At 43.9% G+C, this 19,297-nt stretch overlaps 1 protein-coding gene across 1 annotated transcript; it reads left to right on the forward strand.

Annotated features, from left to right (window-relative positions):
* Positions 1 to 11,499: 11,499 nt before the first annotated feature.
* Positions 11,500 to 15,191, forward strand: LPAR5 (lysophosphatidic acid receptor 5). Its single transcript, XM_053450351.1, has 2 exons — positions 11,500 to 11,663; positions 13,916 to 15,191. Exons 1-2 carry the CDS (start codon positions 11,640 to 11,642, stop codon positions 15,047 to 15,049), a joined length of 1,158 nt encoding a protein of 385 aa, XP_053306326.1. The 5' UTR covers positions 11,500 to 11,639; the 3' UTR covers positions 15,050 to 15,191.
* Positions 15,192 to 19,297: the final 4,106 nt, after the last annotated feature.

Consider the following 19,297-nt stretch of genomic DNA (forward strand, 5'->3'; position numbering starts at 1 on the left):
AAGAGTTAAAACAAGTCTTTAAAAAAGAAATGAGTGAGGTTACCATAGTAACATGTAATTTGGCAGTAGATAAGCCTCGCTGAGACCATCTTGTCTGCTTGTTTTTCCTGCTGTAAATAAAAACCTGCTGCATTGTACCACGCTCTGGAGCATGCTGGTGATATAATTGTATAAATACTGCCCTTAGAGGACTGGGCTTTAAACGCTTTTTTTGTCAGGTGCCACTCAGCCTTTTCTTTCTTCTTTTTTTTTTCTTTCATTAAGATCCAAAGTTTAAGGGGTCTTCTTATAATCGAGCAAATATGGTACTTTGATATCTATTCATTAAACCTGCAAGAATATAAAACTTTAAGGAGAAGCTGCAGCTCAACGCCCCACTGCGGTCAACGTCTCGTAGCCAAACGGTAGAAGCCAAGCGCTCCCATAGAAATAAACTTGTGTGTGGGCTCAGAGGTCTCATTATACCCACCCGAAAGCACCAGAGCTCAATATACCCTTTACAGCAGGAGACACGGGCAGGCTAGACGGGGCCGAATGGAACTGTTCTGCCATTAAATGCTACATGTCACATGACCGTTAAGCATTCCCTGAAAAAATATGAATGGCCTAACATTTTATATAAAATAATTCTTTCTGGGAAGGGTTTTGGCATTTAATGATATTAGGAATGATCTTTTTAATGATCTTTCTGTTTATAGTTACAAAAGTATCAAATATGACAGAATAGGTGAAAAAAGACAGATTTAAGTATATCTTACGTTATTGAGATGGATACATTCTGAACGTTATACCCAAAAGAACTTCACAATTCAGACACTAAATAGCATGCGAAATACCATGCGTGGAAATGATTTCCTGGAGCCGAGATAACATGCGCGAGGCGGTAATGTTAGCGTCACGCTGCCGTATGTGTTGTATGCATTTAATGGCTGTAAACCCAGATGTTTTCCCAATGTAATATCAATAGGATGTCTCTGGCGCGGAATCTCCGGCGTGGGCATTCTCTTTGGGACATCGTAGTCTTGCGCATGCTTGGATGGACTCGTGATTTATAAGGAGGATGAGGATTTTAAAGACCAGCCCGTGGATCCTGACTGGTAATGATAACATGACACAGATGAAAGAAATATCTATTACTTTCCAGATTTCTGGGTCACGTAAAGAACATCTCATCAGCTTTCCTTGCATACTCACACATTCATTACCTTCTCCAACATGATTCTCTGTTACTCCATACTGTCTATTCACTAAAGGGAGAGCTGGCAGGAGAGTTGTGGTTTCCACTCCCTCACTTCATTATGAAGGGCCAACAGTGTCAATGTTCTCAAGCATGAAAGGCTGAGCTGGCCCTGTGTAATGTATAATTCATTGTGTGGCGAGAGTTTGAAGAAGCCTCATTAATTTATCTTTGCATTATACAGAGATAAATAAATGAGAAGCTCACTGGGGTGAAGTCAAGGCGTCAAAACCACAACTTTCCCTTTAGCTTCTACCCTCGGCAAATCCTGATGCCAGGGGGCAGAGACTGGGAGGTAGGGTCACTGGCAACGCAGCGTGCGCAGCATGCATTCTCTGGTGTACTAGAAAGAGAAATCTGGACCTCAGGATTGCGGCCCCAAATCCCGTATCCCGCTGTCCTTCTGCGGGGAGTGTTATTGATAAAGATGAAGCGGGTGCTATCCAAACTTAAACTTGGATCAGCCAACACAACATGCCATTGGAACACAGGAGTGATGGGAGTGATAAAGGGCCATTGGAACACAGGAGTGATGGGAGTGATAAAGGGCCATTGGAACACAGGAGTGATGGGAGTGATGAAGGGCCTCTGTATGTCTATGAAGAGATTCCATAAAAAATCAGCCATTTCCAGGTACAATAGTCATTTACAACATTAACCCCTTCTGCGCTGGATTTCTGACCCATATCAGGTTTTTCTAATATGTACAATTTGCTTTTCTTTAAAAAACAACATTTCTCAGCAACCTCAAACTTTGGAATGGTAGCGAATATATATTTTGTAAAAATACAATTTATGATTTTAAAAGCATAGGTGGCAATGTACAGGTTCTTGCAGTATTAAAAATAACAGTAATAATAATGTTTTCCAAGTATTCTAGTCTATTCTTTGTTTACAGTTAGTCATCGATGTGTAACGATGTCCAGTTTGTAGCATTTATGCGTTTTTACATTTCCGACAGCTTACGTTATCATCGCGTGGCCTCTTCAGCCATTTATCCCCGCAGTACCCGGCTCCCCGCTTTGTGAGGAGGAATACAGGACATTCCGGCTGCTCCTGAAGCCCAAATCGAGGGCTTTTCAATCATGTAAGATTCGCCAGCGCTATGGGTGCGATGATCCACGGATCGAGCGCGTTGACCTGTTGGAGAATCGCGGTCTCATTCCCAAAGGTAATTGTCCAGAAGAAACTTAGAGCTCCATTATTTTAGTTACTCGCTTGAAAAATAAATTAAGTTAGCTGAGGTCTCCCTACTACAGTATTTAATGATACTGCAAACAATTTAACCCCTTAAGGACAATGGGCGGTTCCTAAACCTATTGAAAACCATGCATTTTGAGCCCGTATATATACAGGCTTTGTCATTAAGGGACCACTCCTGGCAACCAGGACCATTAACTGTTCTGTTAACGGTTTTCCCAGCGTACCCCTGATATATATATCTATATATAATGTTATGTATATTAGCTATAGTGTGCAGTGGTAGGTGCTGTATAGTCTACCACTATATGCATATATGTAGATGTTGCGTACGTTCTCTGTACTGCGTTCGTTTTTAGGGACTGTGTGCACAGAATTGGAGAAGTTCAGGAAGTTTGAGTCTTTCTGCTGTTTTGCGCAGTTTCGCTGTTCCAGAAAGAGCTTTTTTCTGAGGGTAAGAGAATTCTTGGCAAATGTACACAGAATGAATGTTAGAATAATAAAATTAGAAAAGAAATGATGCTGAAGTTTTCAAAAGTTCTGCAGGTAAGTGGTTGGGTGGGGGTGTGAGAGAAATATGGGGTGCAAAGGTAGTGACAAAAGGTAAAACAAGAAAACAACAAGTTGGACTGAAAATTGTGAATTTTAATAGTGTATGAATGAGAATGAAGCAATGGTGCTTACTGGTAAGAGAATGAAAGGGGGGGTTATTGATGCATTGATAGGACTCATTATTAGAGGAAAGGGCTTCACTGGTTAATGAGTGGGACTTAATGAGGGATTGGGTTTATTTGCAAAAGGTGGGATAATTGGTGATGTAAGAGGTGGCAAGTGGTGGCGTAAGACATTAATGAGAGGTGGACAGTGGTAACAAAAGGGCAGATGTGAGAATTTAAACAGGACAAATGGAGAATATATGTTTGTAGAATTGAGAAACCCCAAACCTCTAGCTCTCCATTACTTCTCCATCTCTATCCCCCTTTTTTTCTCCCGTAACATGTGCAGAGGACTCCATGTGAAGATGCCCTTGATGTTTCTTCAGACCCCACAGATTCTTTGGCAATTAAAGGTGAATATGTAGATTATAATTCATGCTGGGTGAGTTTTCAGTTATAAACCTTATGCAGTAAAAGGCCCGCTGGGCCAAAGTTTTCTTGCCCGACCATCGCATGGCTTTCTGCTTCCCGCTATATAAAACTGATGGGAGCGGGAGATGAGCAGATCACAAATCTATTATCCTCAGGTCCCCTTCCTGGACCGCAAGCGGCTATGGGACTTATTTTATTTATTTATTTTTATTGCTTTATATAGTGCCATCAGATTCCGTAGCGCTGTACAATATCCTAATATCTTTAGCCTGACTGTCTTGCTTAATGAATAGCAAGTAAATGTAGGACAGAAATGTGTATTTCTGAAACAATGGCATTTGTCATTACTGCGTCTGCCTGAAATCGATAGCATGGCGTAGAGCGGACATGTAAGGGATTGACACAAGGTGGCACCAGAGACCGCGGGATTTACTAACGGTCTATTCGAGAGCTTTAAGTCACAAAATATTGGCAAACGTGTATTTTATTTGCCATAAAAGTTATTTACTGTATTTGGATGCAGCTTTAACAATATAAAAGTATAAAGGTCATGGTCTCAAGAGATTTGGATTACTTCCTCCTTGATGTAGTTTATCCATCCAGCCTGTCTAATAATAAACTAGACCTGTAGCTTAAAACTGTAAAAGCATTTTTGGTTAAAACATACCGTATTTTATTACCCGTGAATGCGGGGCCGTCTCTACAGGTCTTTCATGGCTCATGCACAGCTAGTCTGTTCTTCACATTACAATCTCATGGCATTTGCAGAAACAGAGGCAGCCGTAGGCTTTTGGGAGCCCTAAGAAAATAGATTTAAGGGGACCCCATCTGTAGCAGATTACGAGCACTTGCAATCATAGTTATGTAAAAAAAAAAATACATTGTGGGGAATGAACTGCATGAGAAATCTGTGTCTCACCCTACCCAATATTCTCCCAAGGAACACCATAGACCCGTGGGGGCTCTAATTCATTTCATGTGGTAGCGCCACCTCTAGGCGGAGACGATACAGGTCTGTTGTAGTGCAGGAGCTGTATTTATGCGCCCAACTCCCCCATCCGATCTGCTAACAGAAAATGTGTACTTTAATACACCGCGTGACATTATTACCCACACGTCACTGAAACCATATTACTCACATGTAACAGATATGACACTTGGGTTATATTACTCATGTTTGGCACCTGTATAGACGATGCTATTCAACACACATTTCAACTTTCCATTTTTCATTGTCTGGACTTTCCCCGGTAACCTTGGCATCTTGGCCTTTGGCTCATTCTTTTGCTATTGAACCCATACTGTACCGTTACTGGTGTGTTATATACAAATATCTTCATGTTGTGCTGACGTTAGACTCCATCCTCTAATTGTCCTTCCTGGACTATTAGTCCGATAGACCCCCTACTCCCTCCTCATAGACCTTGTGGGCTGCCCCACTGGTTAACTGCCAGGCTGGGCCATTTTATAAATGCAGGAACCTATACTGGCATTAACGGGATGACACAGCTAGCTGTATTGTGAATTTATGTGAGTATTCGGGCTGTTTTGCCGGGACGAGGGTCTTCAGCCGGTCCTTGGGCTGAGTGAAAGAGCAGGGCAGCGTCACAGAGACATCTTCCTTATTGCTCAAACGTCTGCAGTTTTCTCTGAAAAAAAGCCTGATATGAAACTGCTCTCACACATGCAACTTGCTTACTTGATGAGAATGCGCCCTTTTCTACTAAAAAGTGACATCAAAGCAGATTGAAATCGACCTGAAAGCGGTGCACGCTTTGCCTTCCTTTGAAGAACATCAAACGACAAAAACCCCAACATAATAGAAGCGACGCACCTTACCGATTCACCCAGCAGAAACTTTTCTTTTCTTATTTCTTTTACTCTAAAGGAAAAGCTGGAGAGCTTCTGGCGCAGATGCTAAACCCGTGGAACGATTGTGTTTTGCGTGACATATTACAGTATACTAAGTACGTTATATTCAGTATTGAGGCTCTGCCTTACATTCATTGGTATGAAGTACAAATCACACGCGGGACCAATAGACAAAGTACAAACATTGCTTTTAGATTGCAAGCTCTTTTGAGCCGAGCCCTTCCAACCTCTCGTTTTCTATAAGTCAAATTGTTATGCGATGCCCTACTTGTCAGGTCCTGTTTACCCCATTGTACAACGCTGTGGAATATAGTGGCGCTATATAAATGATAAAATGATTTTTATTATATTCGGACAGTAGTTTCATCTGCTTTCATGGTATTTCTATGGAATAGCAAACTGTCCCGGGAAAACAGATCTTAAAGCCAGTCAGGGGTTTTATACATGGATTTATTTGTAGGAAATCCAAAGGGTTCTGTGTTTGTCAGAAGATTGTTTTTGTGTCAGAAGACATGTGAAACCATAGACCATAAAACACAGGTGCTTCCTCTATGAAGCCTGTATTGCCCCCAAGCAACTTGTCTGTGCCTTCTTGGCCGCTTGCCCCCCTTCCAACAAAAACTCTAGCACACATATGTAAACACATTAACACAAATTACACACACTTACTCATACTCACTAACACACACACACATTCATTGTAACACACACACAATTACACACCCATACTCTCACACACAATTACACACACACTTAGACATCCATGCTCACACACACACAATTACACACACAATTACACATCCATACTCTCACACACACACACAATTACACACACAATTAGACATCCATGCCACACAGACACACACACAATTAGACATCCATGCCACACAGACACACACACAATTAGACATCCATGCCACACAGACACACACACAATTAGACATCCATGCTCGCACACACACAATTACACTACCTCCCGTCCCCGCTTTCTCTCCTTTGCAGGCAGCCTCGGTTTCGCTGCGGGGTCACGTGACCCCAATACGCTCCTGTCTCCCCGTGCCAGTTCAGAATAGTTTAGAAAGGGCCCTTCTGACCTGGAGTGGGATGGTGGGATGGTCGGAAGGGCCCATTCTAAACTATTTTGGAATTGCCTGGGGTCTTCATTGACATGATGAAGAAAATATTATGAGGTTTTGCAACCCTCTTTCATCCTGTATAATAGCATCAAGTGAATTGGAGAGAACAATTCCCCCGACTTGAACTCTGAAACGCTAAGAGCATCAATTGTTCCAATGAAGTGCGACCTTCCAAAAATAAAAATATGTTGCCTGGCGTGTTTAAGAATGTTTAAATATATCAGGAAATTGATCCCCGTGAAACAATAAAGTGACCCCGTGTGCGCGTTAGGAAGGAAATGATGTATATATGTGTTTGGATTTAGATATTTATCGTCATGAGTAGGTACATTCCATCCATTTTGTTGATTTAAATGTCTCAGGGATGAGAGTTTCCTTTATGTTTCAGGTAAACTATCACTAAATTAGTGAATAGCTTCACACAAATACAAGGGTCGGGCCGACGATCACTTTAAGCACCTGATGACGCCGGTGCGGCCAATGACCGGATATGCGCGGCCAGCGCCCCACCAGGCATTTGCACAGTGTGCCCGATGGCCAGTCCAGGCCATCTGTCTTATCTGTTATACAGCCTCACTAGGCCTTTCTGTGCACTTACTTAGAGGCCTAATAATTGTAGAAGATGCCAACCTGGATTGAGTTTCCTTTAAAGGATCCTCCTTGAAGGCTGCACTTCGTTCTGTGTTGCAAGCGAGACAATTTTGTTGACTTCTATGAAATTGACCTTAAAACCTGCTGCTATTATTATATATTATTGTGATGGTGTACATTCATGAGAAGCTGTAGCAAAGCCCCACAGAGTGCCCGGTTCTGCACTGTTGGTTGGCACAATGCTGTTACATGCTTGACGTGGGATGACGGAGCCTCTTCCAAATAAATCCGCGCTGGCTGAAAACACTCATATCCCACTCATCATTCGGTGTGCTTTCACATAAAAACAGGGACTGAGTCTCACCTGTCAGTGAAAGCAGGAGCTGCTATCGCTACAGATACGGACCTTCAGGCTGAGGGGTGAACCGTTCTGTACGTTCAGACGTTACTTTCTGCAGCCCATTATGTTCCATGATCATCCGTGCAGGTTGGGTGACGCCACACAGTAACCCTCACAACGGGCTTCTTACTATTGTGTGGTTTGACGCACTCTTTTGATATACTTTGTATTGTTGTCAATCTCTCATTTGCTGCTTTCTTTTGGGTCTATCTCCCGTCTATCCCAGTGAAGTAGTAGTGTAAGTGTAGAGTGTGAGTGCATTATGGGTATTTTTTTATATTATTATTATTATTTATTGTTTTATAAAGCACCATCAAATTCCAATAATGAAATATATGATCCAAGCAGCTGATTATTGTAGGTTTGCTTACATTTATTTATAGAGCGCCAGCAGACTCCACAGCACTATTACAAAAGGGGGAGAAGATACAAATTGACAATATGATTGACACACTTTTTATTATCAAGTACAATGTGGCAAATTGGCACAAGAATAAGTCAACTATAACAACAAAATGGCGGCAGATGCCATTAGTGCCAGCTTCAAAGGCCCCACTGGCACGCCAAGGAGCCTTCGGGGTATATTTTGAGTGGTCGGGCTTTTTGTTACAGTGTATATGAGGTTGGGGTCGCTGTTATTAGATGCAGTTCAATGTACAGCCATTCTTTGTACCTACAGCTTCAGCCCCTGTAGCCGCGTCACCGGACACTCTGGGACTTACTGATCTGTCACCAGGCTTCCTTCATTCTGACATAGAAGTGAATCGCAAGCGAGGAGCTCCCAAAAGAAGACCTACATCAAACACCCTACTTAACAAGAACTCGAGCAGATCCCAGAGCACCCGTGTTGACAAAGTGATCCAGTTTAGTTTTAGTGTCCATAATCAGAAGCCATTAAGAAGGAACAATGAGAACAAATCCAGATCCCAGATCCCTGGTCACCACAAAGTCTCCTTGCGTATGGTCCACATCCCCATACAAGGATGATTGAGGTGAGAGACAGCCTCCGGGACACACTAGAATTTGTCAGCAAATACCAATAATGTAAACGGCCATATGATCAATTGTGCGGTAAGGAAGTTGTGCGCAGCGGTGTAATGTCTGCATGTGGACAGCATTACACTGGATACGGTCTGAATGGGTTTCAGCAGTCTATACGTCTCTTTTTGAGTCTGTGCTCCCTCTGAATATTCTTTTTGAGTCTGCAATCTGAACAAATGCCTTGGTCTGTCTATTAAAACGTCTGAGTATGCGCTGTAAGGATGGAGTATTTCTGGGCTTTCACTGGGAACTTCTCCATAGGTGTCCACAAAGACTCTTCTTCCTCTCTAGGGATTGTTCCAACCCAAATAAACCCTTCACAGAACGCCCCAATTCCGGGATCAGGGCAATCTTTACAACATCATAAGGGGTCCCGTGTGCCGTTGTGCCATTCGGTTACTTGGCTGACGCGCTCCTCCCAGTGACCCTGTGCTTCCCTGCCGCTAGCCACGCACCCAAGCCCAAAATGCAGGGGGTATGCAGTGCTGATTTGGCGTTGTCAGTGAGGATAATGTATATCCTGTTTGGAATGACCGCAGTAAACAGCAATGCTTAATTGAATTAATTCCTGAATAAACAATCCCTTAATGCAATAAGGCCGCTTTCTTTGCATGTGAAAACATTACCATGAATGCTTTTATTAATTATAAACAAAGTAATTGGTAAATAGTTGCACAGAGATACGCAATACATACATTTATACACGCGTGTGCATTGCATGTATCTTTGTTGCATCAACATTTAGTAAAATTTAGTGTCTACTTCGGATGAATTGTCTTATAAATCATCAGGCTTTTATGTGATCACATGGACCTGCGCTGCCACCGACAAATTGTCAGCCCACATGCATAAAATATACAGTACGCATGGACCCCAAAAGTAGTGGTTTGCCAGGGGCCAGATTAGAATCTAAGACAGCCCTTGAATAGACTCAAAATAGGATTCATCGGCTAAAGGGAGAGTGGTCAGGAGAGTCGCTGTTTTCACGTCCACTCATCTGGTAATATCAACAGCAGGAAGGACTGGCCTGGCCCTGTATAATGTGTAATTTAATGGGTGGCGAAACTGAAGAAATCAAATTAATTTAACTATACGTTATACAGGGCCAACCAAGCTCTTCCTGCAGCAGAAGCTCACTGGGGTTAAACCTTCATAATGTAAACCATAACTCTCCTATGCATTCTCCTGCCAACTCTCCCTTTAGTGAATGAACCCCAATGTGTCCCAGGCCCACGATAAACTTTAATTTACAGCTATGGCCACCCCACCCCCATTATCGCCATTTATATCACATAGGTAGCCATAGGTTCTGTAAACAGAGGGTGAGATTGCAGGGAAGCCGTCCCCGCTGGAGGCCGTGATCTCTTTTGTTTTATGTCCAGGACGCTTTCAGGTGTAAATGACCGCCTGTTGAGCCACCAGAAGGGTACCTTAATTTACACAAATGCACACAACCTAAAGCTTTTTATGTAACAGATATACATTTAAAATGTAGGACCCCTGTCTCTTGCGTGGTGCAACTTCTAATAATCTCTTTCCGGGTGCGCGAGACTCATGTCTGTCTTTGTAGAGTCCAACGGATTAGATAAACATTTAAGGATATCGGTTCTTCTGCTGGGATCTTATTAATAAAAATGTTCAAACATCAAAAACAGGGGGTCTTCTCTGGATGTCACCGGTGGTCCCGGTCCTCTTTCCATCACAGTTTGCAGGCTGTGCCCAGATGCTGGTGCGGGGGCTGTCACTGTTACCAAATCCCAATGTCTGATGATGATGCCTCCAACCGGTCATGTGATGAGGGATTCGCCAAACCACCTGGTTCTAAGAATACTGATTTCCGATATAAAACCCTTATAACCTTATCACACCTTAGACCTGCCGGAGCCCAAGCACCAATGCCTGCTTGCCTGTGTATTTTTAATACATATCATCAAGTCTCCCTTTGTGTTGGATTCAGTGCCAGAGAGCTGAGCTGTGCCCCGACAATTTGGCATTCGTACCCATTTTGGAGAGAAATAAAAAAGGCATAAATATGGCATTATGATATAACAGAGCTCAAACATTAGTCCCCAAAAACCAGGACACTTGGGAAGTATGCAGTGTGAGCAGTGCGTGATATCTCGACTCCAACCACCAATTATATCACTTCCACATTCTGTGTGAACAGGGTATTGGTGAGCACGCGATACGCGGGGGGGGCTCCAGTAATGATTATGATGGAATACTGTGGTCAGGAACACTTCCACATACTACAAAACCCCTCTTTACTCGTGCTGGTCAACAACATGTGGAGCGTTCACGTAGTGGCCCTTGGTGCATACCCATTCCACGTTAGACTGGCCACGTCTCATAACCTAGCCGGGTCACATAGCCTACGAACACATTGCTTAAAGCTGAACACGCCGTGTGCTGCAGCCTCCCACGTCGGAGCGCGTTCTGAGTGTCAGATGGGAAATGTGGTTACCCTGTACTCTGTTTCCTGAGTCCCCCCCCACCCCATGGAGAACTTACCGGTATTAGCTGTCTGCTGGGGAGGAATAATCATGCAGATTCTGAGGATCCACATGTCCCTCTTCTGCTGATGACCCTCTTTTGCAGAATGTTTGCTGGGTATGAGGGTATCACAGGGTTTTACAGCCATAAAAGCCCCAATAATGCGTATAGAAAAAGCAGGGAATGGATGTATACATTAAACGGTATAAATAAAATCAAAAAGTCACATAAGTAAGTCTTGGGGGAGCCCCCCAGCCATGTCACTAAAAAACATCCCTTTGACCAGTGGAAATGTTTAGAGGCATTGAAAGGCAGTTACACGTGAGACTCGTCCATTCAAAAAACACCCTTTTCAATGTGAGAGACCACTCCCTACAAAGAGAGACACCTATCTCTGCGAGAGACTTATCTGCAGCTCCACAGTACAAAGGCCACGGGGTAGGGAGAGTCTTAAGAGACTGAAAGCCGAGCACTCGGAGGAGGTGTCACACATGGAAACAGCTGGCCCCCACACACAGCACCGAGCGTCTCACACAGGAGGGAAACGCACTTGCAGAAGGTTATGAGTTCAGGACAAAAAAATGCTTTCGACTACAGACAAGCAGGTGAGTACCTGTCTGTACCTGCGCAACGTGCCAGAAAGCGCCGACATTGCTTTCTCCCACACTTTTGTTTCATATTTGTAAAGCGTCATTATAACTCTATATCAGCTCTCTGCACGCCCTCTCTCTATCGCAAATCTCTGCGCTTTCTGTCTCGGCTCTCTCCACTCCCTTCTGCAGCTCGGCTCTCTTCACTCTCTCATTGGATCCCGTCTCTCTCTCCGCTCCCTCTCTGGATCCCAGCTCTCTCTCTGGATCCCGGCTCTCTCTCCGCTCCCTCTCTGGATCCCGGCTCTCTCTTCGCTCCCTCTCTGGATCCCGGCTCTCTCTTCGCTCCCTCTCTGGGTCCAGGCTCTCTCTTCGCTCTCTCTCCGGATCCCGGCTCTCTCTCCGCTCCCTCTCTGGATCCCGGCTCTCTCTTCGCTCCCTCTCTGGGTCCCGGCTCTCTCTTCGCTCCATCTCTGGATCCCGGCTCTCTCTCCGTTACCTCTCTGGATCCCTGCTCTCTCTTCGATACCTCTCTGGATCCCGGCTCTCTCTCTGGATCCCGGCTCTCTCTCCGCTCCCTCTCTGGATCCCGGCTCTCTGCATTTACTCTGCATCTTGGCTTTCTGTACACTGCGTTTCTCTGCACTCACTCCACCTCTGCTCCATGCACTCTCTCTGAATATCACTTTCCAAAATCTCCCTGTATCTCAGCACTATGTGCCCTCTGCACTCTCTCCATCTAAGCTATCTGCACTACATGTACGTGTCTATACCCTCTGCACTCTCTGCACCCTCATGTACTCTCTGAATTTCTCCTTTCTCTCTGTACCGCAGCTGCCTGTACTCTCTCCATCTCACCTCTATGAACTCTCTGAATTACAGCTGTCTGCATGTTCTCTGTAGCTCAACTCTGCACTCTCACTGTCTCTAAGCTTTTCGTGCTCTCTCCAAGGAGGATGGCGTCTTTAGTCAAAGGTCATAACTTTCATTGGGTCAACACAGAAAAAGATGTCAAAAAACTTTTTACAAGCCCAGAGGTCTCTCGTTGAGTGGTGGGGAGTCTTGTACATATAGCATGAATAGAACCAGTGACTGAGGGGATCGACATCCCACAATAAACCTCTAAGCGTGGGCCTACGACATAAACAGGGGCACAGGACTCGGCGGGCCAGGATGAGTGCGAACAGATTGATACTGTAAACAGGATGTTTTTGCAAACGTTCTTGTTTTAAAACATCTCCCCTGAAGCCGAAGACATAAATCCGCCTTCCGGTTTAGGGGTGTTAGTGACGTTGCCCTTTAATATAAATACAGTGAGGTCTGAAATATTGTATCCAAGTACAAACACCGTCCAACTGGCGTTCTGTCCGGATTGGATATGGATGGTGCTTAACTCTTCTGTGCGGAGAGGTCCAAAAAGCCCATGGTCTGTCGAAAGCTTAGGAATCTCATCTTCGGATTAGAGCATACCAAGTATTTCTTAGCGGAGTTAGGTTTTTTATCCTATTGCCTTCTGTAAGGATGTATTCCATTCAAATACTCTACACTCTCTGTACCTCAGCTCCCTCCCTGCCGTCTCTGTACACCTCATCTGTCTGCGCTCTTTGTCTCCCTTTGCTGTCTCTCTCCACACTGAGAATACTGTCCGGACTGTCCGCTAGTCCTCAGTGCCCCTTCTCTTTTTGTGTATCCATAATCCCTACGCTGGCCCTGCTTTCCTCTCCTTTGCATCATACCCTCCCGCCTGTGCTCTCTGAATCCTTCCGCAACGTGCTGTCTCTTATTACTCTGCGATGTCTTTGCATCCCGTTTCTCTCCATTCACAGCCCCTTCACTTCAATATACATTATGAAGGCCCAGACCTAATGAGCTTCTGCTGCAGCAAGAGCTTGGGTAGCCCTGGATAATGTATAAGAGCCTTCAAAGTCTCTTTACACATTGAATTATACATTAATACAGGGGGTCAGCTCACCCCTTGTTCAGGAGAAATGCGTGTGTTGGTCCGTCATAATGAATGAGGACGTTAAAACTAGACTTGGGCACCGGTGGAAAAATCATGTTTGCTTTCGGGGAAAACAAAACATTTATATATTTATACATTATTCTGTCCAAGTGGAAATGGCTACAACCTATACGGGCAAATGCTTATTATATATATATATACACACACACAATGCCCTCCATACTGCCTTGTGCAGAAAATGTGCCAACCACTTGGCTCTGTATATTTCCAGTGCCCCAGGTGCTAACCATATGCTTCTCCGTAGGTGTCTGCCATGGTGGCCAACGTCTCGATCGATAGCTGTGAAGCTCATACCCCGCTGTCCTCCCGCACGCTGCTCCTGGTCGGTTATAGCATGCTGCTGCCGCTAGGAGTCCTACTGAATGGAGTGTCCCTGTTTGTGTTTCTCCGCTGGCTTCGACCTCTGAGCGTGGTGGGGATCTTCCTGTGCAATCTGGCTCTCAGCGACTTGCTATTCTCCCTCTCTCTTCCATTCAGGGTCTATTACTATGCCAATCACCACTGGCCATTTGGCTCCTTCCTCTGCCGTTTCTCTGGCTCCATTTTCCATATCAACATGTATGGCAGTTGTCTGTTCCTACTCTGTATAAACGTGGATCGTTACTTGGCCATAGTACATCCTCTGCGCTTTCGACACCTACGACGGCGTAAAATTGCCCGTTTGACCTGTCTGGCTGTCTGGCTTCTCATTGTGAGCGGGTCAGTACCTGCAGCCCTTGTGCACAGTTCAACTAATTGCTGGGATGGAGATTCAGAGGTCCCACGCTGTTTTGAAGGACTGAGCAAGTGGCAAGGCCGCGTCCTACCCCTGTTGTTGGTGGCTGAGGTTCTTGGGTTCCTCTTGCCACTGGGAGGAGTGCTGTATGGATCTTGCCATGTGTTTTGGGAGCTATGCAAGGCACAAGAGGGTCAGCAGCGTCACAAGAAGACTATAAAGCTACTCACCCTGAATCTCGTAATCTTCATTTTCTGCTTTGTTCCGTACAATACAGTGCTTGTTGCCTATGGGCTGTTGAGAGCAAAACTGGTGCCCGACGTGTGGAACGCAATGCCGGTCTTGAAAAAGATTCTTTCCGTTACCGTTCTACTTGCCAGCACGAACTGTGTTCTCGACCCAATGATTTATTATTTCAGCACAGAAGGTTTTAGAAAGACGCTGCATAAACTCAGCAGGATTTCCAAAAGCTCAAATACAAAGGGGTCATCCGGCAGCAATAGCAAGGATAAAGTGGAACCCATCAAGGAGATATTGGCTGGGTTGAACACGGAGTTCAGGGACAATGATGGTGAAAACAAGGGGTTGCAAGGGGCATCTGTTAGAGTTGGAGAGGTTAATGGTAAAGATGGAAAGAAACTGCTGGAAGAATCTGAGATCTGAGCCGGGAAACGCTGACAACTTTCATCCCGGGTATGGTCTTGTAATTAAGAGGTCTGAGAACAAACATGGCGCAGACAGGACAATCATTTTCAAGCAATTATGCCAAACACCAATGGGAACTTAAGAAATAAAGTGTGGATACTGAAAGGATACTGAAAGCTATATGTTCCTCTATACACCCCCTGTGGACAAATGGGGAATTGCAAGTAAAAAGGACAGCTGGACTGCCTCCTAAGCTTCCATGGCCCTGAGATAGCAAACTAGGTGTAAAAACTAAAAACACGTTAGTAAATAATACGATATGGAAAAGGAAGAGAGGGAGGACTAGGCAGGCTGATAAAATGATAATATGCAGCGGGACACAAATTGTGTAAGAAGTAGAAGGAAATGGTAAAGGGTTTTGAGTGGGACGTAACATTTCAGAAGAGGTGGAATAAGCAGATATCTGGGATTCTAAAACAGAACCCAAATTTTTTTTAATGAGCTGAGAACAAAGGTTTGGAAGTTTGTGTTTTGATGCTAGGTTTAGAGCGTAAAAAAAGCTGCTTCACAAAAGATTAGCTGCACTTTCTAGGATGTTAGGAAAATAAACCTTAGCAGGTCTAAGTCTTCCTTTCCTTTGAAGGTTTGATCGGAAACATTTTAAAAAGGTTTTTCGGTTTCTGTGGCAACGGCCTGTAAGTGCCTGCTTTTGTCTCACATGGCAAATATTATAATAGAATATTAATAAAAGTATCAACAACAGAAGTGTTTTCGGTGCTAAATCCAATTATTTAATGTGAAAATCATCATCCTGCGCTGGTATGGAAACCTAACTACCTGAAGAGTCTTATGGCAATAAATGGTCAACGTATGTATTTGGAAAACCTTCTTTTCTTAAACAAAAATCTGGTTATCCACCATGGTGATAAATGGTGATCCTCATTTTTTGTGGAAAGTTTTATGGCAATAAATGGTGATTTATTTATCTTTTTTTGCACCAGGAAAGATTACATTTACATTAGTAAATAGTGATTCTTTATATCTGGAAAGGTTATGGCAATAATTATTGACGCTCTGCGTGAACGGGTATGATTACTAATGGCGTTCCTTTGTATCCAGAAAAGTTTGCACAAATAAATGGAAAACGTTATACTGTATGTATTGAAAAACGATTGCTGTCAAATATGGTAAACTCTTATACCTGGAAAGGGTTAAAGTAATAAATGTTGACCCTCAGAAAAAGCTCGCCGGCTACAGGTAGTGGAGTACCTCGTGGTCACTACATGTCTGGATGAGATGAATAAAACAATTTCTGTGTGTCTCTATTCTCTGTTATCTGAGCCCAATCCGCTAGACGAACACCCGGACTCTCTGACTAATGAAAGTCTATGGAGGAACGGACTTCATTAGCATTGCCATAAAGCATCAGCTGGTGTTTGAGCCAGGAAAGCTACTCAAAATATCACATAACTGACAACAATGGCGGCCCCCAGGTTTGCAGATAAAGGGAGTATTTTGAGATAAAAATTTACAAAAGATTTTTGTCACTGCTCAAGGAGGGCCCCTAAGCTAAAGCTTTAGGGACTCTAAGTTACATGGTTTATGGAGGCCCTGTCTTTAACACAATCAACACATTACATTGTAAATAAATTAAGGAATCCAAAATCTCCACGTGGATATATACAGTAATAATTACTTCTTTACTGAGGTTAGTTTGTACCTAAAAACCTAGAATTTTTTATGTTTTTACGATATGTTGGTTTAGCTACGATTGCCCTTTTTACATTTTTACTGAACCCACACTTAAGGACAGATAGAGATTTCTTTTAAAACCACTTTTAGATGTACAGTCCCAACATTTAGTATGAATAATTAATCAAAAAAGTGGCACCTTTTTGTATCATTTTGATAATTGTCACTAAAGTGTTGACCAAAATACCCCAAAATGCATTTAAGTGCCTTGAGCTTGGAAATATATAAATTGCTATATGATTTCAAGGTATTTTTGCGAACAATTTTGGACCAGCCCGGGAAGGCAGGAGTGCAACAAGGTTGTGTAATGTCGAAGAAGCGAGGTAAAAGTGTGTTAAAAGCATGCACGTGTTTGTGTGTGAGCATGAATGTATAAGTGTGTTTGTGTATGTGTGTTAGTGTGAGGGTGTAAGTTTGTGTAAAGGTGAGTGTGTGTGTAAATGTGTTTGCCAGTGCATACAGGGATCCGGCGTCCTGGTCTGGTTTTTGTTATTCTTCTATATTGGGGGGGGGGTGTCGGGGACATCAAACTGTCCCTTTATTCTTTCCTGTGAAACCAGATTTCTGCTGTTCAACTCTAAAGCACCAAGAGGTAAGCAAAAAAGATAACTCATCAGTGTAAGGTACACTTCTTCTAAAATAATGGGAGAACACACCACCTCTTGAGCTCATTTGAGCAGAGACCTCCTTACCTCATCAGCGTTACATCATGCACTACTTGCTATGTCACGTTAACCCACTGTACAGCTCTCCAGAATATGATGGCGCTATATAAATCAATAATAGTTACCTTCCCACCCCAGAAAGGTGGTAGGTGGTAGCCCCCTGTGGGTTCTGCTACACAAAGCCATGATGGTTCTAAAATAAATGAATTATGATAATAACTTGCGAAAAGACCAAAGTGATATTTTAACAGATTAATGTAATCTGATGACCTCAATCCAGGGTGAAGGTCTATAAATGCGACCAATTCACTCAGCTTTCAACTACAGACCCTGTAAAACTACACGCGGCCACCAGATGTCGCTAATGGACACCATAAACAAACACTGCTTACCCAAGCATTCTAAATAAAGACTCGCTGATTTACATAGCGCCTTCATATTCCGTGGCATTGTACACCTTCTCAAATATACAATGTATAATATATATATATATATATATGGCCAAAGCATTGTCCTCTTACTCCAGTTTCAGACGGTAGTACGAGGTCCACATCGCCTGTTCTCTTGGCCAATATTGGGACAAGGTTTAGAGATGCTGAAGCATCTCCTGAGGTGTCATCATGAGGCCTGTGTCACTGTACATGAATAGTGGGGGGTTTGCACCCAAGGACCACCCCAAGAACCATTTTTTTTCTGCGCCATATGGAATTGTTAGAAATATCACATATAGATAAATCGATAGTTTACGATAAGTTTATTATTACGCCCCTTCCTTTCCCTTGATCGTCTATATTAGGGGCGCAAACCTTGAGGGCCGCGAAGAGGCCAGGGAAGTTTAATTAACTTTTAACTGAGGTGATTGCGCTTAAAATATAAAACCTGAGGCCTCTTCGTGGCCCTTGAGCACTGGAGTTGGCCTAAGTCTTCTTAGCCCAGGACCCCCCATACTGTTATGGGCAGCCACCAGGTGCTACTGGGTTTATTAGACACAATCGCTAGAGAAATGCGTTGGGGAACATAAATGAACCCTGGCCTGTCCTAGAAGAGTCTGAGTCGCCGAGTCCAACGGCTTATGCATACCCCTCATTATACATGCATGCATATATTTATATATACACATTTATACACACACACACACACACACATATATTTATATATATATATATATAAACGGGGAGAGCCTTGGGAATCCTGAGGAAGATTAGTAGGCAGAGTTCCTTACTGTTTGGATGCTGGGCACACTTTGTGATGGAGCTGTCACCTCCGCACCATGGACCGGGAGAACTCGGTGACAGTGTGAGAACATCTGACTGGGCTGTTGACAAATATGTCAGTTTCTTCCTGGGTTGCTTGGAACAAACTTTGGTGTTCCTGTCCTCATTACTGGTGAAATACTGCCCTGGTGTAGTAAAAGGTCTGGGCTCAAGCCTGGTGAGGTAAAAGGTCTGGGCTCAGGCCTGGTGAGGTAAAGGGTCTGGGCTCAGGCCTGGTGAGGTAAAGGGTCTGGGCTCAGGCCTGGTGAGGTAAAGGGTCTGGGCTCAGGCCTGGTGAGGTAAAGGGTCTGGGCTCAGGCCTGGTGAGGTAAAGGGTCTGGGCTAAAGACCTGGGATGCTGGGAGAAGTGATGGAGAGACAGGAGGTATTGGAGGTGTTAAATATGTCTGTAGAGAACTAGCTGTCACACAGGTATTAGGGGTCTAAGAGGGGGCTGGGAGAATATGAGGCGCAATCCTGAGGTAATGAGCAGCACCTGGATTATTATGGGATGCTAAGGGGGATTCCTTTATCTTGCTCTGGAATATCAGGCAGAGCTCTGTTATTATGGGATGTCAGTAGTTATTATGGGCTGC

Source organism: Spea bombifrons, chromosome 11 (genome assembly GCF_027358695.1).
Source record: "Spea bombifrons isolate aSpeBom1 chromosome 11, aSpeBom1.2.pri, whole genome shotgun sequence".
NCBI classification, from domain to species: Eukaryota; Metazoa; Chordata; class Amphibia; order Anura; family Pelobatidae; genus Spea; species Spea bombifrons.